Below are 24,962 nucleotides of genomic sequence, written 5' to 3'. Positions count from 1 at the left end.
CGTTTGCAAATATTTTCTCCCATTCTGAGGGTTGTCTTTTCGTCTTGTTTATGGTTTCCTTTGCTGTGCAAAAGCTTTGAAGTTTCATTAGGTCCCATTTGTTTATTTTTGTTTTTATTTCCATTACTCTAGGAGGTGGATCAAAAAAGATCTTGCTATGATTGATGTCAAAGAGTGTTCTTCCTATGTTTTCCTCTGAGAGTTTTATAGTGTCCGGTCTTACATTTAGGTCTCAAATCCATTTTGAGTTTATTTTTGTGTAGGGTGTTAGGGACTGTTCTAATTTCATTCTTTTACATGTAGCTGTCCAGTTTTCCCAGCACCACTTATTGAAGAGACTGTCTTTTCTCCATTGTATATCTTTGCCTCCTTTGTCATAGATTAGTTGACCATAGGTGCGTTGGTTTATCTCTGGGCTTTCTATCTTGTTCCATTGATCTATGTTTCTGTTTTTGTGCCAGTACCATATTGTCTTGATTACTGTAGCTTTGTAGTGTAGTCTGAAGTCAGGGAGTCTGATTCCTCCAGCTCCGTTTTTTTCCCTCAAGACTGCTTTGGCTATTCAGGGTCTTTTGTGTCTCCATACAAATTTTAAGATGATTTGTTCTAGTTCTGTAAAAAATGCCATTGGTAATTTCATAGGGATTGCATTGAATCTGTAGATTGCTTTGGGTAGTATAGTCATTTTCACAATACTGATTCTTCCAATCCAAGAACATGGTATATCTCTCCATCTGTTGGTATCAACTTTAATTTCTTTCATCAGCGTCTTATAGTTTTCTGCATACAGGTCTTTTGTCTTCAGAGGTAGGTTTATTCCTAGATATTTTATTCTTTTTGTTGCAATGGTAAATAAGAGTGTTTCCTTAATTTCTCTTTCAGATTTTTCATCATTGGTGTATAGGAATGCAAGAGATTTCTGTGCATTAATTTTGTATCCTGCAACTTTACCAAATTCATTGATTAGCTCTAGTAGTTTTCTGGTGGCATTTTTAGGATTCTCTATGTATAGTATCATGTCATCTGCAAACAGTGACAGTTTTACTTCTTCTTTTCCAATTTGTATTCCTTTTATTTCTTTTTCTTCTCTGATTGCCGTGGCTAGGACTTCCAAAACTATGTTGGATAATAGTGGTGAGAGTGGACATCCTTGTCTTGTTCCTGATCTTAGAGGAAATGCTTCCAGTTTTTCACCATTGAGAATGATGTTTGCTGTGGGTTTGTCATATATGGCCTTTATTATGTTGAGGTAGGTTCCCTCTATGCCCACTTTCTGGAGGGTTTTTATCATAAATGGGTGTTGAACTTTGTCAAAAGCTTTTTCTGCATCTATTGAGATGATCATATGGTTTTTCTTCTTCAGTTTGTTAATATGGTGTATCACATTGATTGAATTGCGTATATTGAAGAATCCTTGCATCCCTGGGATAAATCCCACTTGATCGTGGTGTATGATCCTTTTAATGTGTTCTTGGATTCTGTTTGCCAGTATTTTGTTGATTGAGGATTTTTGCATCTATATTCATCAGTGATAATGGTCTGTAATTTTCTTTTTTTGTAGTATCTTTGTCTGGTTTCGGTATCAGGGTGATGGTGGCCTCATAGAATGAGTTTGGGAGTGTTCCTTCCTCTGCAATTTTTTGGAAGAGTTTGAGAAAGATGGGTGTTAGCTGTTCTCTAAATGTTTGATAGAATTCACCTGTGAAGCCATCTGGTCCTGGACTTTTGTTTGTTGGAAGATTTTTAATCACAGTTTCAATTTCATTACTTGTGATTGGTCTGTTCATATTTTCTGTTTCTTCCTGGTTCGGTCTTGGAAGGTTATACCTTTGTAATAATTTGTCCATTTCTTCCAGGTTGTCCATTTTATTGGCATAGAGTTGCTTGTAGTAGTCTCGTAGGATGCTTTGTATTTCTGTGGTGTCTGTTGTAACTTCTCCTTTTTCATTTCTAATTTTATTGATTTGAGTCCTCTCCCTCTTTTTCTTGATGAGTCTGGCTAACGGCTTATCAATTTTGTTTATCTTCTCAAAGAACCAGCTTTTAGTTTTATTGATCTTTGCTATTGTTTTCTTTGTTTCTATTTCATTTATTTCTGCTCTGATCTTTATGATTTCTTTCCTTCTGCTAACTTTGGGTTTTGTTTGTTCTTCTTCCTCTAGTTCCTTTAGGTGTAAGGTTAGATTGTTGAGATTTTTCTTGTTTCTTTAGGTAGGCTTGTATAGCTATAAACTTTCTTCTTAGAACTTCTTTTGCTGCATCCCGTAGGTTTTGGATCGTCGTGTTTTCATTGTCATTTGTCTGTAGGTATTTTTTCATTACCTCTTTGATTTCTTCAGTGACCTCTTGGTTATTTAGTAACGTATTGTTTAGCCTCCCTGTGTTTGTGTTTTTTACGTTTTTTTCCCTGTAATTCATTTCTAATCTCATAGCATTGTGGTCAGAAAAGATGCTTGATATGATTTCAATTTTCTTAAATTTACTGAGGCTTGATTTGTGACCCAAGATGTGATCTATCCTGGAGACTGTTCCATGTGCACTTGAGAAGAAACTGTAATCTGCTGTTTTTGGATGGAATGTCCTATAAATATCAATTAAATCTATCTGGTCTATTGTGTCATTTACAGCTTCTGTTTCCTTATTTATTTTCATTTTGGATGATCTGTCCATTGGTGTAAGTGAGGTGTTAAAGTCCCCCACTATTTCTGTGTTACTGTCAATTTCCTCTTTTATAGCTGTTAGCCATTGCCTTATGTATTGAGGTGCTCCTATGTTGGGTGCATAAATATTTACAATTGTTATATCTTCTTCTTGGATTGATCCCTTGATCATTATGTAGTGTCCTTCCTTGTCTCTTGTAACATTCTTTATTTTAAAGTCTATTTTATCTGATATGAGTATTGCTACTCCAGCTTTCTTTTGATTTCCATTTGCATGGAATATCTTTTTCCATCCCCTCACTTTCAGTCTGTATGTGTCCCCAGGTCTGAAGTGGGTCTCTTGTAGACAGCATATAGATGGGTCTTGTTTTTGTATCCATTCAGCAAGCCTGTGTCTTTTGGTTGGAGCATTTAATCCATTCACGTTTAAGGTAATTATCGATATGTATATTCCTATGACCATTTTCTTAATTGTTTTGGGTTTGTTTTTGTAGGTCCTTTTCTTCTCTTGTGTTTCCCACTTAGAGAAGTTCCTTTAGCATTTGTTGTAGAGCTGGTTTGGTGGTGCTGAATTCTCTTAGCTTTTGCTTGTCTGTAAAGCTTTTGATTTCTCCATTGAATCTGAATGAGATCCTTGCTGGGTAGAGTAATCTTGGTTGTAGGTTCTTCCCTTTCATCACTTTAAGTATATCATGCCACTCGCTTCTGGCTTGTAGAGTTTCTGCTGAGAAATCAGCTGTTAACCTTCTGGGAGTTCCCTTGTATGTTATTTGTCGTTTTTCCCTTGCTGCTTTCAATAATTTTTCTTTGTCTTTAATTTTTGCCAATTTGATTACTGTGTGTCTCGGCGTGTTTCTCCTTGGGTTTATCCTATATGGGACTCGCTGCGCTTCCTGGACTTGGGTGGCTATTTCCTTTCCCATGTTAGGGAAGTTTTCGATTATAATCTCTTCAAATATTTTTTCTGGTCCTTTCTCTCTCTCTTCTCCTTCTGGGAACCCTATAATGCGAATGTTGTTGCGTTTAATGTTGTCCCAGAGGTCTCTTAGGCTGTCTTCATTTCTTTTCATTCTTTTTTCTTTAGTCTGTTCCGTGGCAGTGAATTCCACCATTCTGTCTTCCAGGTCACTTATCCGTTCTTCTGCCTCAGTTATTCTGCTATTGCTTCCTTCTAGTGTAGTTTTCATTTCAGTTATTGTATTGTTCATCTCTGTTTGTTTGTTCTTTAATTCTTCTAGGTCTTTGTTAAACATTTCTTGCATCTTCTCAATCTTTGCCTCCATTCTTATTCCGAGGTCCTCGATCATCTTCACTATCATTATTCTGAATTCTTTTTCTGGAAGGTTGCCTATCTCCACTTCATTTAGTTGTTTTTCTGGGGTTTTATCTTGTTCCTTCATCTGGTATGTAGCCCTCTGCCTTTTCATCTTGTCTGTCTTTCTGTGAATGTGGTTTTTGTTCCACAGGCTGCAGGATTATAGTTTTTCTTGCTTCTGCTGTCTGCCCTCTGGTGGTTGAGGCTATCTAAGAGGCTTGATGGGAGGCTCTGGTGGTGGGTAGAGCTGACTGTTGCTGTGGTGGTCAGAGCTCAGTACAACTTTAATCCACTTGACTGTTGATGGGTGGGGCTGGGTTCCCTCCCTGTTGGTTGTTTTGCCTGAGGCAACGCAACACTGGAGCCTACCTGGGCTCTTTGGTGGGGCTAATGACAGACTCTGGGAGTGCTCATGCCAAGGAGTACTTCCCAGAACTTCTGCTGCCAATGTCCTTGTCCCCACGGTGAAACAGAGCCACCCCCCGCCTCTGCCGGAGACCTTCCAACACTAGCAGGTAGGTCTGGTTCAGTCTCCCCCGGGGTCACTGCTCCTTCCCCTGGGTCCTGATGCGCACACTATTTTGTGTGCGCCCTCCAAGAGTGGGGTCTCTGTTTCCCCCAGTCCTGTCGAAGTCCTGCAATCAATTCCCACTAGGCTTCAAAGTCTGATTCTCCATGAATTCCTCCTCCCATTGCCGGACCCCCAGGTTGGGAAGCCTGACGTGGGGCTCAGAACCTTCACTCCAGTGGGCGGACTTCTGTGGTATAAGTGTTCGCCAGTCTGTGAGTCACCCACCCATCAGTTACGGGATTTGATTTTACTCTGATTGTGCCCCTCCTACCGTCTCATTGTGGCTTCTCCTTTGTCTTTGGATGTGGGGTATCTTTTTTGGTGAGTTCCAGTGTCTTCTTGTCGATGATTGTCCAGCAGCTAGTTGTGATTCTGGTGCTCTTGTCCTTCTACTCCGCCATCTTGGTTCCTCTCTCAATACATATTTCTATAATGTAACACCTTTTAGACTTTAAGGTCCATGATAATAAGGATTGTGTATTTGTGTTGCAGTCCTTGGGTGTATTTGTGTAATTTGTATATTTAGGTATGAATATACCTGGAGATATATTTGTATGTAAATATAGCAATAATAGCTACCACTTTCATGTTTACCATGTATTAAACACTATAACAGCTTTGTATACATTATCTAATCTTTATAATAACCCTTTTAAATAGAGCACTATCTCATTTTACAGGTGAAAATAACTAGCTTAGACAAGTTATGATACATACCACCCAAGATCATACAACTAGTTAGTAGGATAGGTGGAATTCAAACATAGTTCTGTCTGACCCCAGAGCATAGACCCTTAATCATACTCTGCCACCAAAAGGACTTACGTATGTATATTAGTTTGCTAGAGCTGCCATAACAAAGTACCACAAACTGTGGATAGCTTAAAATAACGGAAATTTATTATCTTATCATTCTAGAGGTTAGAAGTCTGATGTCAAGGTGTGGTCAGGATTGGTTCCTTCCTTGATGTTCCTTGGCTTGTAGGTGCATCACTCCAGTCTCTGCCTTCATGTTCATATAGAATTCTCCCTGTGTGCTTGTCTCTGTCCACATTTCCCTTTTTTATGACTCCCTTTAGCAGTCATATTGGATTAAGACTCATATTAATGACCGCAGTTCATCTTGATTACCTCTGTAAAGATCCTGTCCCCAGGGTGGGGGGTTCCTGCTCTGTCCCTGCCTATCACTACCCCAACTTTTTAAAAAAGAGAGACTTTTTCTCCAAATAAGGTCGTATGCTGAGGTACTGGCAGTTAGGACTACAGCATATCTTTTTTGAGAGGACACAATTCAACCCATAACAGTATTTATGTATGTAAAACTTCTAAAAGTGCATGTGTATGTGTGTGTGTGTGTGTGCGTGTGTTTATATATACATGTTTTTTCTATTTTAGCCCATCATACCTTTTGCAGTTTAATATGGGGCATATTGAAGTCCTTTTACAAAGGTAAGATCATTTAGATGGCATCTCAGAATTAAATAGTAATGTTAAAATAGTTCTTGTCAAGATCAGGGGAGACTACTTTCTCTTTGCCAGACCCTAGTTAATTAATTGATTATTTTATAAAATAGTGAAGCAGATATTCACAGCAGAGATAGAAGTGAACCAAAGATGTTTTTACAACAAAATCTCTTATTTTAAACGAAAGATAATTTTAAAATATTGTCTTCTAAAGAGGTTTCCAGTCATCTGCTTCTAAGGTTTCTTTGCTTATTTCAGAAGTTGATAAATTAAACCACCTCTATCCCACTGCAGCCTTGTCTGATCTAAGGAGGGGTGGTCAATAAAAGAAATTCATCCTTGGTTTTGCTTCATGGACACAATCTGTGAACTGCATCAAAAGGAAGGAAGTGTCTTAACTCCACCTTTTATAACTTAGATTATTGATAGTGATATCATTCAATAGCTTTTCTCATTTGAGGCACTAATAAGAAGGAAGACTTTCTCTTTTAACAAAAAATTACCGAGTAACGGGTATGCATAGTTTTCCCAGACAGATAAAATTTAAGAATTTTGCAAAACTCTATATGCTTTGTTTTCTTTTTCTATAACATGTTTAAATTATCTCTTGAGATCAGTCAGGGCCTTTCAGTACTATCCTCTAGGAATACTAGTGACAGTTTATTAATCCCATCTCTTCCCAGGTGAAGGAAGATTTGTAACATGGCAAATGTCCAAAGCCTCGGCCTACAAGGCAGGAATTTCCAAGGGTCTCCTGGCACAAGTAGTTATTAACTCTGTAAATTTACTGTATTATGTATGTCTTAATGATTTTACATTTTTACTTAGCTTCTGTTATATTCATAAAATGAGAATATGTATTGATTTCAATCTTAAGTTCTATAGTCTTAAGATTTCCAAACTGTTTAGTCATTGAGCCAAAAAACATAACATTTTTAATTCCTTTTATGGTTAGAATAAGAACCTGGAGCCTGAGATAATATTTTTTGCCACAGATCTTAAATATTTAGTTAACAATGATTGTAGAACTTAATAATCACAAATGGAAAGCATTAATTTATATATATATATAAAGAATTGAAAAGATTTTACCAATTAATCAATTAGAATACTTAGTATTATATCAGGTATAATTGATTTCTTAGCACTTGCTGTGGAAGATCTACTGATCTGATACCAGGAAATAAGCCCTGAGTGGGCTGCTTTTGGTTAGATTTGGATATCAGTAGCCAAATCAAAAGACAGATCAAAGGTGGGTTAAGAATTTTGACTAGGTTCTTCAACAGAATTTCTCCTTAATATGCATTTTTTAAGTATTTAAATTTCAATTTTTGCTTTATTTTTCCTAAAATGAAGAATAATTCTAGAGCAGTTTAGAAAACCATGTTGATAAATTTTAATATTCTCTTCCAGAACAGAGGAGTCTGTTTTCTCCAAAGGATTGGTAAGACTTGTTTGCACCCATTTAAATACATAGTCATGTTGACAAATACAGCTGTTGACTTTACCATATATGTATCTCTGCATATATTTTCACCTGTAGGATCTGTTGGAGAATGGTTTATTGAGAATAGAGGACAACAGTCTACTTCACCAGTACTTAGAAATCAAGAGTTTTCTTACTGTACCTCAGGTAAGTAAAATATGTATTCTGATCTTGAAAAAAGCCCCTTTCCTATTCTGAACTTAAGTAAAGGTCTTTTCAGACTCCTCTCCCACCTTCTTCTCCATATCCTTTGAAAACTCTAGTGCCTTGCTGTCCAATAGAACTTTTTGTGATGGTAAAATCGTCCTATTATCTGTGCCATACAGTTTGAAAGCCACTAGCCACATTGAACACCGGAGATGTTCACTTGAAATGTGGAACTAAATTCTAAATTTTATTTAATTTAAATTAATTTAAACTTAAATAGCTATATGTGGCTAGTGGCTGCTATAGTTGACAGCATAGCATCTAGTGGAAAAATATAACTTGCGTCCTCAACACTTTGGTTCTGTAGAAATCCTGGAAAATGAAGCTCCTTACTTTTATCATAACTCAAGTCCTCAGGACTCCATCAAGGCGTGTATAACTCATTACTACAAAGACATTTTTTTTTCCCTCCTGTGATTTATTTTGCCTGTTTATTAGTTATCATAGCCAAGTAGGTCTTAGATGTCAATGTAGAAAATTGTTTTTCCACTATTTAAATAGAAAAATATGGCTTTTGTTAGTATAATAAGCCTGATTATTTTAAATTAATGGATTATATTTCTGTATGTTCGGTTTCATTTTTTTGGCCACTCTAGACATAATTGAAAATTACTTCTAATGATATACTTTGTAACACCCACTCAATAGCACTTACAAAATGGATTGTACTAAGCTCCCTGTAGACAAAACAGTAGAATGAAAGGCTCAGGGAAAAATTTACTTCATCTTTAAATCTCTTACCCTCATTTCTCTGAATTTTTAGTGTCCATTGATAATATAGTTGTTTCTTTGTAGTCAGTATAATCTAACGTTTGAATTAAAATTTTTTTTATTTCCAGGGCTTAGTCAAAGTAATGACACTCTGCCCCACTGAGACATTGGTATGTAAATGTCTGGAACTAAATGAGTTGCAGTGAGAAATTTTAATAAACAATTTAATCTTTAGTTTATGTAACAATATTATTTGTTCCATTTTAGAGGAAAAAGGGTTTAGCTATGCTTCAGCTGTATATTAACAAGTTGGATCCACAAGGGAAATATACTTTATTTAGGTATGTATCAATGGTTAATTGTGAAATGTGTGGTGGATTAAAAACCAAATTAATGCCATTAATTATTCTAGGTTACTGTATTTCGGTATGTTTTACATGTAATTCTTCTCTACTTGGAAGCCATATTAAATTCTCTTCTCTGTGATAGGTAGTGAAGGGTTAATCAAAAATTATGGATACATATATAAATATATATTACATGAATAATAGTATATATTTCAGTTTAATTGAAATACTCTAAAATTAAAATAGACTTAGAAGGTTAAACTGAGATTGGTGGGGCTCCTGCTAGAGCTTTACATATGTCAATAATGTCCATTATTCACAGTTGAAATTAATGGCTTTGGAGTTATAACTTTTGACAGGCTATATACACCTTAACAGTGGAGCTTATTAATAGTACTGTTTGAGGAGGAAAAGATTCTAGCAACTCTCTGAGTTGAAGATCAGCAAACTTTCTTAAAGGGCCATAAGTAAGTATAGACTTTGTGGGCCACACAGTCTCTGTTGCAGCTGCTCAACTTTGTAGTGGGGGTAAGTGTTACAATAAAACAAAACAGCAGTAGGCTGGATTTGGCCTACAGACCTTAGTTTGTTGATACCTAGGTAATAAAAATGAGTTAAAACCAAATTGGGGCAATGTCAGAGTGCTAAGAAGTGTTCTTTGGGATTGGCCAATGCTAGCACTCTTGATTCTATCTTTTTTTCATTTCTATTGATAGAGTCAGAGCAGGTTTATGAAACCTCAGTTTGATGCTTATGTCTTATACCAGCTTCCTATTCTGATCTACCTGTATTCCTACCCAAAAATCTCTCCCTTCTTCTTAAGCTCATTACTAAGTTTCCTTTCTTTGCAATTAAGTTAGTCTAACCAGACTAGTCTAACAGGGAATAATTTGGGGAGTTTTTAGGCTATTACACTAGTGACCATCCTTGCCATGTTAAATCATTGCAACTATATGCATAAAAAGATTCAAATTTGGTTTAATAGAAATTTCGTGTTGGAAAGACCCAGTTAAAATAGAATTTGCCAGTTAGTGAGGGCAGAAGTCATAATAGATGACTTTGTAATTGGTTGATCACCTTGCTAGTTGTCGGCACTGGTTTTTGTATTCCTAGAAATAGCACATGCCCTATTTGAATTTGTAAAACTTTCATCTTCACTTAATTATATGCAGTCTAGATAATTTCAAATGTATTGTAATTTTGCTTTAAAGGTGCTTACTGAATACAAGTAATCACTCAGGTGTGGAGGCCTTTATTATTCAAAATATCAAAAATCAAATTGACATGTCATTAAAGGTAAGAGCATAACTAAGGTGTCACTTATCAATTTATTTTATTTTTTAGGATATATTTGTTCATTTGTGGAATATATTAAAGTGGAATTTTGCTCTATGGATGTTTTATATCTCTAGTATTAGGGTACAGGCATACCTCAGAGATAGTACGGGTTTAGTTCCAGATCACCACGATAAAGCAAAAATCTCAGTAAAGCGAGTCACACAAATTTTTTGGTTTCCCAGTGCATATCAAAGTTAATTACACTATAATTTAGTCTGTTAAGTGTAATATTATGTCTTAAAAAACAATGTAAATACCTTAATTTTAAAATACTTTATTTCTAAAAAATGCTAACCATCATCTGAGCTTTCAGTGACTTGTAATCTTTTTGCTGGTGGAGGGTCTTGCCTCGATGTTGATGGCAGCTGACTGATCAAGGCGGTGGTTGCTGAAGGTTGGGGTGTCTGAGGCAATTTCTTAACATAAGACAACAATGAAGATTGCCACATAGATTGACTCTTCCTTTCACGAATGATTTCTCTGTAACATGCAATGCTGTTTGACAGCATTTTACCTACAGTAGAACTTCTTTGAAAATTGGAGTCAGTCCTCTCAAACTCTGCCACCGCTGTATCAACTAAGTTTATGTAATATTCTAAATCCTTTGTTGTTATTTCAACAGTCTTCATAGCATCTTCACCAGGAGTCCATTCCGTGTCAAGAAACAATTTTCTTTGCCCACCCATGTGAAGCAATTCTTCATCTGTTCAGATTTTATCATTGAGATTGCAGCAATTCAGTCACATCTTCAGGCTCCACCTCTAATTCTAGTTCTCTTGCTATTTCCACCACATTTGTAGTTACTTCCTCCACTGAAGTCTTGAACTCTTCCTAGTCATCTTTGAGGGTTGGAATCAACTTCTTCCAAACTGTGAAGGTTGATATTTTGACCTTTTCCCATGAATCAGGAATGATTCCAGAAGGTTTTCAATTTGCTCTGTGCAGATCCATCAGAAGAATCACTGTCTATGGCAGCTATAGCTTTATGAAATGTACTTCTTAAAGAATAAGACTTTAAAGTTGAAATTGAAATTACTCCTTTTTCCATGGGCTGCAGAATGGATATTGTGTTAGCAGGCGTGAAGACAACATTAATCTCATTTTACATCTCCATTAGAGCTTTTGGGGGATGAGGTACATTGTCAGTGAGCAGTAATATTTTGAAAGTAGTCTTTTTTTCTGAGCAGTAGGTCTCAACAGTAGGGTTAAGATATTCAGTAAACCATGTTATAAACATATGTGCTGTCATCAAGGTTTTGTTATTCCATTTATACAGCACAGGCAGAGTAGATTTGGCATGATTCTTACAGTCCCTAGAATTTTTGGAATGGTAAAAATTAAGCATTGGCTTCAACTTCAAGCCACCAGCTGTATTACTCTGAGAGTCAGCCTGTCCTTTGAAGCTTTGAAGTCAGGAATTTTCTCCTCTAGCTGTGAAGCCTAGATGGCATCTTGTTTCAGTGTAAGACTGTTTTCATCTACATTGAAAATCTTTTGGTTAGTATAGCTACCTTCATTAATTACCTTAGCTAGATTTTCTGGATAACTTACTGCAGCTTCTGTATCAGCACTTGCTGCTTCACCTTGCACTTTTATGTTCTGGAGATGGCTGCTTTCCTTAAATCTCATGAACCAACCTCTGCTAGCTTCAAACTTTTCTTCTGCAGCTTTCTCACCTCTCTTAGCCTTCATAAAATTGAAGAGTTAGGACCTTGCTCTGGATTACGTTTTGGCTTAAGAGAATGTTGTGGCTGGTTTGATCTTCTATCCAGACCACTAAAACCATCTCCATGTCCGCAATAAGGCTGTTTCACTTTCTTATCATTCATGTGTTCACTGGAGCAGCACTTTTAATTTCCTTCAAGAACTATTCCTTTGCCTTCACAATTTGGCTTAACTGTTTGGCACAAGAGGCCTATCTCGGCCTTTGACATGCTTCCTCACTAAGCTTAATCATTTCTAGCTTTTGATTTAAAATGAGACATATATGACTCTTCCTTTCACTTAAGTACTTTGTAGGGTTATTAATTGGCCTAATTTCAATATTGTTGTGTCTCAGGGAATAGGGAGGTCCAAGGAGAAAGAGAGAGATGGGGGGGAATGGCCAGTCATTGGAGCAGTTGGAACACACACACACACACACACACACAGCACGTTTTGATTAAGTTCATCATCTTATATGAGCGTGGTTCGTGGTGCCCCAAAGGAGTTAACGATTGTAACATCAGAGATCACTGATCACAGATCACCATGACAAATATATATTAATGAAAGTTTGAAAATTTTGAGAATTATCAAAATGTGACACAGATGTGAAGTGAGTAAATGCTGTTGGAAAAATGGTGCTGATAGAGTTGCTTGACACAGAGTTGCCATAAACCTTCAATATGTAAAAAATGCAGTAAAGGGAAATGCAGTAAAATGAGGTATGCCTGTATATTTTTTTCTCCATTTCTACTCTTTTTTAAAAACCTGGATTTTGAAATTTGTTAAACTATAGACTTAAATTGTATTAATTTTTCAAACTGATAATATGACTTTTTTGTTCTGCTGTATACTTGTGAAATGTTAATGGAAACTGAAGTCTATTTGTGAATACTCAGTAATTCTATATAGAGAACAGAGAAAGAGCACACCAGTGCTTTCAAACTAGCAGAGTTTGTTCTAGGTGTCCAGAAATAGTGAATGAAAGAATGGAAGTTAAAGTTAAAAATATATATTTTAAATGTGTAATAACTTATTTTTATAGTATCAAGGTATTAGAAAAACACATATATCTAACAACCTATTATTTAAAGCCTTTCTCAATTTTTCTTTTGCTTCTCAGAGAACATATAACAAATGGTTTACAGGACCGCAGCTGATTTCCCTTCTAGATTTGGTACTTTTTCTCCCAGAGGGTGCTGAAACAGATCTACTGCAAAACTCAGATAGGTGAGGTGACCATTACTAAGGTTTACATAGTAAATTCAGAATAAAATGTGAAACCCCTGCTTTGGGAACCTTAACTAAAATAAAACATATTTTCCTGTGATTTTATAATCAGTGGTTAGTTCATCAAATTACATAAAGATTTTCATATTTAAGTAATTAGATATTGTATAAAGACAAAATCAAAAATTCTTTCCAGAACTATGACTAACAGTATGATTTTGTACCTTTGATGTACCTAGCTCATAGAGATTTGGGACTATAGCACTGGTGACTAAACACTAAGAATTTCGTGTATATAACTTATAAAAGGCTTATACATTTGGATTTTATTGTTTTATTTCCAGGACATACATCAATTTTTTTCATATACAACATGTAATTTTACTTTCAGTATACTCGAATGAATGTTGAGAAATGGTTGTAAGCATTTTTAAAAGGAATCTTAAAATTCAGGAAACAAAAGACAGTACTCTCGGACATTAAAGATAACAAGTCTCCCTTGGGGGAAAAACGAATAGTAATTTTCACAATTATATTTTGTGAACTTGGAGAACAAAAGTAGTAAGTTATGTTAAGGGGGTAAGATATGTGATAAGATATTTTAGCAGTCCATCGCCTTAACCACTCGCCCACCTCGTCATTTGCTGATAAGATATTTTAAAGGGAAAGGTTTCTAATGGCAAACGTAATTGTAGAAATATACCCAAGGTTTTAACTTACCTTTATTCATTGAAATTGTTGATTATATGAACCTGTACTGTACGTAACAAATTATATATTTTTAATTAACAGGATAATGGCTTCATTAAACTTACTGAGGTATTTGGTTATCAAAGATAATGAAAATGACAATCAAGTAAGTGAATTTTTTGAAAAAGAAACTATTATGCAAATGCATAAGGAGCGTTTTGTATTTTCTTATCAATACCTACTTAAGCCATAATTAATATTTTACCCAGCTGTGAAGCTCCGATAAGTGCCAACAATTATTCTTTAAACTTGAAGTTAATTCCCAGGAGCGCTTACCACCCCACATCCAGCTTTCCCTTTTCTTTTCCTGTTGTACCTCTGCTCTCTTGCTATAAACATTGCTTAACCTTGTTAGGTAGATAAGTTGCAGCTCCTAACTTAACTAACCTTTTGAAACTCGACATATATTTGCGTATCTTGTTCATTAACCTCCACCTATCGCTCATGATTTAAGTCTGAGCTATATAAAATAAAATCATTGATCATTTGCTATCCCCTCATCAGAAATGACAAATTGAAGCATTTTCAGCACTAAATCCATTAACAGCACCTTTTGAATAATGTGTAGGCAGTTGAAATTTTTTAAAATAGTGCACCATTAGAGGTATTCAATAAATAGAAAACTATTTGAGGGAGATTTGTCATACAGTAAAATTACATTTGCTTTTTATCTTCTCTCTTTCTACCTACTCTTTTCTTTTTTTTTTTCTTTTTTTATTTGGCTGCGTTTGGTCTTTGTTGCTGCGCGCGGGCTTTCTCAAATGGTGGAGAGCGGGGGCTATTCTTTGTTGTGGTGAGCAGGCTTCTCATTGCGCTGGCTTCTCTTGTTGCGGAGCACAGGCTCTAGGTGCTTGGGCTTCAGTAGTTGTGGCACATGCGCTTAGGAGTTGTGGCTCTCGGGCTCTAGAGCGCAGGCTCAGTAGTTGTGGCGCACGGGCTTAGTTGCTCCGTGGCATGTGGGATCTTCCTGGACCAGGGTTTGAACCCGTGTCCCCTGCGTTGGCAGGCGGATTCTTAACCACTGCGCCACCAGGGAAGTCCCTACCTACTCTATTCTAATAGTTGCTTTCTGTATATGTGTCATCTTATTAACTGTAACTACCTGAGTTACATGCGTGATTAAACGTTTTAGAAAGTAATAAATGAAATGCAAGTAATTGATTTTTATATAAGAATGCCAGAGGGTTTTTTTTTTCTTTTTTAGTTTAAGTAAATCATAATTTGGGATCAAAAGTTTATGGAAAAAGTAGTAGTTTCCTTCCCTCAAACATAAAGCCAAGTTGAAAGAATTTTACAGTGATCACTGATTTACCCACCACCAAGATTCTACTGTTAACATTTTACTCTGCTTTTATCACTTACCCATCTCTCCACCCTCCATCCACCAGTCTCTTATTTTTTGATGCATTTCAAGATAAACTGCAAACATCAGCATACTTTACCATAAATATTTCAGCATGTATTTCATTAAGAAGAGTTAAATATTTGTCTGTAGTTTTTCTTTGAGTTAAAGTTTACATAAAATGAAATGCCCAAATTTTAATTGTACATTCACTGAGGTTTAACAAATGCTTAGATCTGTTATCCAAATCCTTACCAAATATAGAACATTACTATCATCACAATAAGTTCCCTTTTTTCCTCCCAGTTAATTCTGACGTCATCATTCCACACCCATCCCTAGCCCCTGCCAGTGGCAGCTCTATTCTGGCCAGGTGCTATCATTTACTTCACTATGCTATAAGTGCTCTTTAGTTTTTATTTTTCATAGACAGTGTTAGCACAGAAAGAATCTTTAACTTGCACAAGGGCATATACCTAGTAAGTGGCAGAAATAGCTATGACCCCAGGCAGTGACCAGAACCTTTGAATCACAAACTAAATCCTAACTCCTTTTTTATGATAAAAAGAGAAAGATAACAAGTAAATTCAGTGGCAGTGGAAGTCCTGAGGCTTCAGGAAGATGTCCTTAGAGTATGGTATGAGTTTTTACTTTCATCAGGATGAGGCCATACCTAGAAATGATCTGATTTGCCTGACAGGACGAAAAAGAATCTTTCTGATTAAGAGTGAGCACAGTGTCCTACAGGGGCAGCAAACGGGCCTCTGCCTAGAGAGGGAAGGCAAAGCAGTTTTAGCATTGTGCAATGTCTACTATGATATCCACAGATAATACCTCACATGTATTTAGCTTGAACATTGTACAGTGAAGAAAAGGATATAACCAGCTTATAAGATTGCTTTCTTATTTAATGGTTTTTAAAGTTTTTTCTTAGGGATCAAATATTCCATAGTATTGCCATGCAAGTTACTGTAAGAATTATCATACCAAGGAAATTGGCCAAAAAATCAGTCCAAGATGGCAACCTAACATCTTTGAGGCAGCTTGTTCATCATGGAAGCATTTCTTCCAAGTGTAGTCACAGTAGGTCATGTATATAAATGAGAGGCAAATCTGTCTGCTGTGGTTAATCAAAAAATAAGAGTCTTCTGAGTTTTAGAAATTGCGATTAAAGGAGAAACAAAATGATACTCTAGTGATGCTGAATTGTGGGTAGTTTTATTCAAAAGGATTCCTACCAGTACCTATTTTTGAGCAGTTAAGTGTGCTGAGGTGGTAACTAGTCAGATGAAAAGCTGAAAAGCAATCAAAAAGGTGTATAGAAAAATTAAATAAGAACAATCATTAAAATACGAAAAAAAGTGATTCATAATTGAATAATAATCCATTTCTTTCCCTGCTATATTGGGTTACTGTCAACTGACTTATTCTTTTCATAAATCATTCCCCTCCTTACCTTACTATTTCATGTCTCTTTATCTCTTTGCATAAGTTGAAGGCACTTTCTCCCACACTTCAGTTTGACATAACTTCTTGGACCTTGAACCTCCATCTATCTGTACTGGTAAAACCAACTTAATTTTTAGACCTAGTGTTCCCTACTATTTGGTAGGTATCTTTAAGTAAGTGTTAATTGTTTAATTATAGTAATTTATTCTAATACATAGCCCATAATAATTTATCCCTCACCTTCTGTCCCATCTACTCATATCCTTTCCTGTCCACCTGCTTACCTATTCTTATCCTAAATAATTTGTGATTGTAATATGTAGAATGGAAGCAGGGTCAAGGGAAGCAATGTAAGATTGTAAAGGCCAGAAGTATGTATCAGGAATTTCTAAAAATTGAATTATGTAATGTATGCATATATGCTTTTCATTTAGGAAAACACAACAAATATCTGGCATACAAACACATACTTATAGTTCTATATAATCCACATTTTAGGTTCTCATTTAAATTGTTTCTTTCTCCAAGATTAAAACATATCCCTTCTGTGTTATTTGCAGATCCAAATGACTTAAGGTTATGCACATTCCTTAATATTACAAGTGATAGAAGTTCTACAATATTACTTCATAAATAAGTGATACACAAATTAGGAAAGGGAAAACTGGGTCTTATTCATTTCCTTCTTTTTATTTCTTCATTAGCATGGTTGACTGTGTCCTTTGCAAGGTCCCTGTCTGTTCTGGCAATAAATTTCACTGTGGTATAAAACTGCCTTCTCTCTTTTGTGAGACAGGCTGCAGTGAAATTTGAAATGTATAGTTAAGCTCTAGAACTGAAAAGATCTCAGAACTACTCCACCAGTGAGTTACTTGGATATAAAATTTTAAAGTAAGCATTGTGAACATTTCAAATTTTTATCCTTAATACTATTTTTTAACATCTTGTTACTTTCTAGACACTGAAGATAAAACAAATGTTAAGATGATTTTCTTTGTAGTGTTTTTTTTTTTATTTTAAAGATCTAGTAATCTTAATGTAGGAGAGAGAAAATATTCTTATTTCCATAGCTTCTTCACTCCTACATGCTTCTAAAAATATTACTGTTGTTCATCACATGAAAAATTTGTGGAATTATGCTGAACAGAATGTGCACAAATTTTCTTTAGCCTAATTTTGGCACATTTTATTACCTTATTGTAAGTTTTAGATTATGGGCTGTGTATTAAATTATTGCCATTAAGAACAGCTAAAGTCTTAATAAAGACCTCCTAGTGTTACACTGTCCAATAGACAGTAGCCACACGTGACTATTTAAATTTTAATTTTTTAAAATTTTTAATTAAAAATTCAATTCCTCCTTGGCATTGGACAGGGCCATTCTAGATTATTGTTTCTCGGCATATGGTCCTAATCAAAATCAGCTGGGTATCTTATATAATTCGATTTGTAAAAATTCCTGATACATACTTGTTTAGATTGATTTTTAAAATGCATGAAGACATAATATGTTAATTAAAAAGGAAGTATAAATACAGCACAGATTGGAAAACAGGAAGAAAATTACATGAAAACATACCAGTAAATTTGGAAACTTCAATAAAATGGAATTTGTTAGAAAATATAATCTAACAAAACTGCCACAGTCTACTAAGAGAAATCACAAGGTCAGATAATTTTTACCATAATTTCAAGAAACAAATACTCAAGTCTTATTTAAAATGTTCAAAAGACTAGAAAAAGAATAGTTGTGCTTAATGTTATGCATCTGTTTAGTAAGATATGACCTTAATACCAAAACAGACTAGGATAGTATGCTGAAGTAAAGTTACAAGCTCATCTCACTTATGAATATAGATACTAATATTACCAAACCAGATCTAGGAAAAAAAATTTTTTTTAAGTCATTGGACTAAGTTGGTTTCATTCCAGTAATGCAAGGTAATGTAATTCATAGGTTAAAGTAGAGGAAATACATAGTTACAGGAAAAATAAAAGCATTTGATACATTCAATACATAATCGTGATAAAAATTCTTAGTCAACCAGAAAATATTTTTATTATAATTGCAACAAAAATATGAGATACTTAGGAAAACATGTAAAAATATGTGTAAAACTTTTTGAGGAAAATTATAATACTTTATAGAGAGATATAAAAAAAGACATAAGTAGAGATTTGAATACGTATGTGGATGGAAAGATTTGGTATCTTAAAGTTGTCAATTCTTCTCAAATTAATCTAAAAATTCAGTATAATTCAAAACACCCATTAGTTTTTTAAAATGGAATTTGATGATTGATTATAAGTTTCATATGGAACAGTTAAGGGCCAAGAATAGCCACAGCAACTTTGAGGAACAAGGTGTGTGGACAGGAACTTGCCTTGCCAGATATCATAATTTATTATAAAGCCACAGTAGTTTAGAGTAGTATCACCATGGGACTGGATAGATTGACTAGTAGAAAACAGTAGAGGACCTAAAAATAGATATCTGTGGAAAATATATATAATAGATACGTATGATGATGCTGCTAATGGTAGCTTATATTTATTAAGAACCATTTGCCAAGTTGTGCTTTAAGCACGTATTAACTCATTTAATCCTCCTGCAAGGTATTACTTTTTTCTTCATTTTACTGATGAGGAAATTGAGGCGTAGTGAGGGTAAGTAGAACTTGCTCAAAGTCACATAGCTAGTGAAGGAGCCAGTTTTTGGACTTGAGCAGTCTCCAAGAGCTAGCATTCTTAATTACACCATTGTACTGAACTTCCTGTCTGAAATGGAGATGCCATTACAAATTGGAAGGGAAGAATGGGACTCTTCAATAGATGATGCTGGGTAATTTGTCATATGTTTGGGGAAGGGGGGATTAGATGCCTATTTCACATATACAAAACAAAATTCCAAACAGATTAAAGACTTAACATTGAAAAGGGACTTAGAAATTTTTAGAACACATTATAAGAGAAGATCTGTGTGACTTAAGGGTTTCTTAAGTAAAAAAGCACTAACCACAAAAAGGTAGATTGATAAACCTAATAACATTGAAACTAAAACCTATTCAAGAAATGAAAATGTGTACAAACTGAAAAAGCCACAAAAAGAGAAAAAAAAAATCTTCCTTTCTCCATCCAATAGTTAGTATCAAAAAAATAACTACAAAGCAAGAAGAAAAAGACCACAAATCAGCAAAATAGGTAAAGGATACACATATTGCAAGGCAGCTCACAGAAGAGGAAACCCAAATGGCCAATAACCACAAGACAAGATTCCCAGTATAACTAGTGTGTATGGAAGTGTAACTTAAAACCGCAGTAAGATACCACTGCACACCCATCAAAATGGCGAATGTTAAAAAAGGTGGGTAGCATAGGTTAGGATCCAGCACAGTGATGAAACAAAGTGGATAATCCTTTTTGGGCAATTTGGCGTTATCCAGTGGAGTTGAAGAATAAATACTCTTAACTCAGCAACTTCTCTCCTAAGCTATATAATTAGAACAGTGTTCTTCAAATTGCTGGTCATAACCAAGCATATTAGAGAGTCATTAAATCAATTTAGTGGTTCAGATTGGCAATTTTTACAAAATGAAATAGAATATAATTGAAACATCAGGTTGCTTGCACAGATTCTTAGTAAGAGTTATGGATATTGCAGCAAATTTTGTGGTCAATTGCAAAGAACAGTGTTTGAAAGTGGAAGGGATATGACGGATTGGCTAGGAATAAGATGCATGTTGCTTACCAATATCTCTTATGATGTATTTAGTGGTCAGTTAGCAGAAAGGCTATGATAATGTACAGTTTAACTTTATAGTAACATAGTATGTAGTTAATTGGGAAATAAATTGTACCTGCTGTCAGTAAAATTGTGAAGTTTTACAAGCAAATTATTTTAATCTGTATTTTCAGAATGAACTTTTATTGAGGGAGATATATTTTTTCAAATTCATGACAATAACAAAAATAAATGAAAAATACAGAAACATGTTCACATTGAACTGTTGATCTGAAACTGTAAATAGTGACAATATTCAAAAAAGTATTGACTCAATAATTAGTAAACTTAGCCTTAATTTGAGCCACATTCTAAAAAGAAAGAATATGAGTGTAAGACTTTAAAGCTAAGACTATTTAAGATAGTTTCATCAAAAGTAAATACCCAATGAAAATGATAGTCTAAAATATAATTTTTCTTGCAAATGAAAGCTTAAAACTTTCAAAATTAGAGACAGCTAGAAACAACATGCTGAACTTGTGAATGAAGCCCCCTAATGTTTTGAAAGATGAAAAGTTACCAACTTTCTTTTAGTCTCTGTAGAGGTAGAAAAGAAACTTTATTATCAGCGTATATAATTGCATATTATTTGGCAAATGAGAAAATGGCTCATTTGGACCTGGAAAGATTATTTTCCCAGCATATACAGTGTTTGATTGTGTCTATTGATTTATTTAGAAGTATGTTTTAATGGTAACAAAAAAATTTTTGGCTCTTCTAGATCCTTTGCTTCTCCATATGAGTTTTAGAATAATTTTGTCAATTTCTACCTGTAGAGGAAAAACATTCCAGTGTTTCTGCTCTACTCTCAGTACTTCACTTCATTTTTTACACTTCTGGTCACCAAATGTGTAGCGATTTTCCCATAGCGAGCAATTTTTTTTGACACCAAGTAGATGTCCTACAATTCAGTCTCCTTCTGACACTCTACCTGGAGATAGCATCAGATTACACAGGCTAAGGGCTCAGTCCCACAACATTAGCCCCCTTCCGATACCAATCATAAGTCCAGGTACTGATCTGTGCTGCTGACAGACTGGCTATCAGTCAGAGGTTCCCACGACCCCTTCCTCAGGTTCGATTAATTTGCTAAAGCTGTTCACAGAACTTCAAGAAAACATTTTACTTACTAGATTACCGGTTTATTATAGAAGGATGTAATTCAGGAACAGCCAGATGGAAGAGATGCATAAGGCAAGGTATGAGGGAAGGGGTGCTGAGTTTTCATGCCCTCTCCTAAACTACTGTCCCAGCACCTCTACGTGTTCACCAACCCAGAAGCTCTCTGAACCCCATCCTTTTGAGTTTTTATGGAAGCTTCATTACATAGGCGTGATTGATTAAATCACTGGCCATTGGTGGTTGAGCTCAGTCTCCAGCCCGTCTCTCCTACCAGGAGTTTGTGGTGAGAGGAGCTGAAAGTTGGAACCCTGTAATCACATGGTTGATTCCTCTGGCAACCAGCCCCCATTCTTATTAGGGGCTTTCCAAAAGTCACATTCATGGCTGAAAGGGCTTGTTATAAATAACAAAAGACAGTTTTACTGTTCTTCACTTAGGAAATTCAAGAGTTTTAGGAGCTCTTTGCCAGGAACAGGATGGAGACCAAATACAGTATATATTTATTATAAATCACAATATCACTCTATTATAAAGAGCTACACAGTAGTGATTCCATTTATATGACATTCTGGAAAAGGCAAAAATTATATAAACAAAAGTCAGACCAGTGATTCTCTGGGGGTGGGGGAAGAAAACTGACTACAGAGGGGCACAAGGGAACTTCTGGGGTTGTGAAACTATAGTGGTGGTGGTTATACAACTATATATCTTTGTCAAAACTCAGAACTGTACAGCTAAAAAATGTTTATTTTACTGTATGTAAATGATACCTCAATACACCTGACATTAAAAAATAATATATAAAAAGGAAAGGACCAGGCTATATTTAATGTTATAAATAGAAAGGACATTTCTGTGAAACTTTTGTTTCAACTATATAAATAAATGTGAGTTGTGATGTAAATTATATTTCTTACTGTGGGTCATGGTAAAAATATTTTGAAAAATGCTACCCTAGAAAAACTTTTAATCCCCTGGAACTAGATATGTGACAGGAATATCATTTGAAAGATAAAGAGTTGAAGGGACTTATAAGGTAGAGTCATTGTGGGGATGGTTTATAAGGAAAGAGAAATGTCTCAGACCGTGTGGATTATTCTCAAATAATTTTCTCATGGATAAAACTTCTAAGTTACAGATCTCAAAACCAGGAGCTATCCAAATGGCACAGTAATGAGTGTATGAACAAGTTCATTTTTGTTTTGACTGGTATTTAGATAAAATAGCTAGATGTAGTAATGAATGTATTATTAAACAGTCAACTCTACCTTGAAAGGCAAGGATCATGTCTTACTCCTTTCTGTTTCTCCAACTGTCAGCACATGTTTAATACTAGTAGGCAATCAATACATCTTGAACCAAATAACTAATTGTTTCATTAATTCTTCCAAACAGACTGGATTATGGACAGAACTCGAAAAGATTGAGAATAATTTCTTAAAGCCACTCCATACAGGTCTTAATATGTCAAAAGCACATTATGAAGCAGAAATTAAAAATAGCCAAGGTTGGTAATGTGAAGTTTCATTTTCAGTTAGGTCTAAAAATTAGTCATATTTTTTTGAACTGTCATTTATATTCAAAATAAAGAACTTTATCTTGTACTTGTCTAACTTAGAGCAAACAGGGAACTGTGATAGCTAAGTCATTTTATTTATAATTAAAATGATTCTTGGCAAATCTATATGCCAGTTAACACTGAAATTGGGTTAACAAAGATTTAAACCAAACTGAAGCATATTCTGGTTTCAAACCTCAAGGTCTGATTAAGAATCTAATTGTATCACAAGTATTTCTGTTTGGATGTCATTGTACTTCCTTTAGTATTGTGGGGTCCATCCCCCACTTCACCCTCTACTAAGTTTGTACAAATTATGAAAAAGAATCTTAGATCCAGAATTGCTTTTTAAAGTCAGCAATTCTATTATAATAATCTTGTGATCTTTTCTATTTCACTATGGTGGTATTTCTGTAGGCATTACTAAAAATTTTGTCTTTTTTAGTGTGGCAGGTATATTTCTGATTTTATATTGAAGAAAAAAGTTGCCAAAATACTGTTCACCTAAAGAAACATTAATTCACATGTTGCAGAATTTTAATATTTTTGTTTGTTCATAGCTTGATTTTAGCATACCCTGAGCTATTAAACAATAAGGCTTAATTTACACAAATAACTGGCATTTTTTAAGTTAGTAAATGATTAAAGTAGCTTATAAATTTATTATTGAAATCTGAGAGTTGTTTTAATGATTAAGTGTGACACGATTTTTTTTTTCTCTTACAGAAGTCCAGAAGTCTAAAGATCTTTGTTCTTTAACTGTAGGTAGAGAAGAGATCCCGAATATGCCTCCTGAAATGCAGCTTAAGGTAGATATGAAATTTTCCTAAGCTACATACAGCTGAAGTCTTTTCTCTTTTTTGCTCTGTTTTGCTTTAAAGGCAGCCTTAATAACACTAATTTTTCTTGGCATTGCAGGTCCTACATTCAGCTCTTTTCACATTTGATTTGATTGAAAGTGTTCTGGCTCGAGTAGAAGAACTCATTGAAATAAAAACAAAGTCTACCTCTGAGGAAAATAAGGGATAAAGTGAAAGCTCCATCCCCTAAATAAAAACTAGTAATATACTATTTTCCATTATGTTTATTTAATACCTTTATAAAAGCTTTTCTGTAAAACACACTGATAGAAAATAAATGTAGCTTTTCTCATTTATCCGTTTCAGCGATGACACATTATGGATCAGTAGTATTGTTTGGTTTTAAAAAGATACCTACATGGTAAATAATGCCCATGTGTATTTTAAATACTACTATTGAAAATCCAATACAAATCAATAATTTTATATTATGACTTCATAAAATGTACTGGAATTGCCTTTATTCATTCATACAGTTGTAGTGAGTTTATAAAAATACTGATGCACTTTATGTTCCAGTTAGATGCTGTGTTACATTTTAGAACTCCTAGTATCAAACTGGCTATCACACCACTAAGAGCTAAGAGAGCTTAGAGAGAAATTTTGAGTTTGGACCAGCTGACTACTTCTCTTAATTTCCTTCTTTTTCCCTGCCTCAGGAGTCTTAGGGGGCAGAGTCCTATCAATCACCAGCTCTCCAGCAGTAGTTACAATGTGAAAGCGTACGTGAAGATTAATTTTAGAAATACTGGCTGGCTTGTATTATAAAAAAGTATATATGACTTTTCCTTTAACCTAAGGAGCTAATTAGAAAATGCTGTATATTTATTTCCAATTAAATATTTGTTCATCCAACTTAATTTGTATCATTAAGAAACTGCATCTGAGTTTTATAATATATGTATGTACCAATTTTTTCTGAACTTTTTTTTATATACTTCATTTTTTACTGCATTTTGCAGATACTGCATTTTTTTTTTTTTTTTTTTTGGCTGCATTGGGTCTTCATTGCTGCGCACGGGCTTTCTCTAGTTGCAGCGAGTGGGGGCTACTCTTCGTTGCGGTGT

The 24,962-nt window shown here is 34.9% G+C and overlaps 1 protein-coding gene across 4 annotated transcripts in view; it reads left to right on the top strand.

Annotated features, from left to right (window-relative positions):
* Positions 1-24,106, top strand: part of GLMN (glomulin, FKBP associated protein) — a 46,487-nt gene extending 22,381 nt beyond the window's left edge. For 3 of the 4 annotated variants that reach the window (XM_059926282.1, XM_059926280.1, XM_059926289.1), the window contains exons 9-19: positions 5,942-5,995; positions 7,424-7,454; positions 7,554-7,643; positions 8,543-8,584; positions 8,682-8,755; positions 9,973-10,057; positions 12,927-13,033; positions 13,826-13,889; positions 22,873-22,984; positions 23,762-23,844; positions 23,954-24,106. In XM_059926282.1, coding sequence (XP_059782265.1) covers positions 5,942-5,995; positions 7,424-7,454; positions 7,554-7,643; positions 8,543-8,584; positions 8,682-8,755; positions 9,973-10,057; positions 12,927-13,033; positions 13,826-13,889; positions 22,873-22,984; positions 23,762-23,844; positions 23,954-24,064 — 853 coding nt within the window. In that variant the 3' untranslated portion in view covers positions 24,065-24,106. The remainder of the gene's footprint in view (positions 1-5,941; positions 5,996-7,423; positions 7,455-7,553; positions 7,644-8,542; positions 8,585-8,681; positions 8,756-9,972; positions 10,058-12,926; positions 13,034-13,825; positions 13,890-22,872; positions 22,985-23,761; positions 23,845-23,953) is intronic. The other variant, XM_059926293.1, reaches the window with a different exon arrangement.
* Positions 24,107-24,962: the final 856 nt, after the last annotated feature.

The sequence above is a fragment of the Balaenoptera ricei genome, chromosome 1 (genome assembly GCF_028023285.1).
Source record: "Balaenoptera ricei isolate mBalRic1 chromosome 1, mBalRic1.hap2, whole genome shotgun sequence".
Lineage (NCBI taxonomy): Eukaryota > Metazoa > Chordata > Mammalia > Artiodactyla > Balaenopteridae > Balaenoptera > Balaenoptera ricei.
Note: the sequence above shows the minus strand (reverse complement) of the source record. Positions and strands in the feature narration are given on the sequence as shown.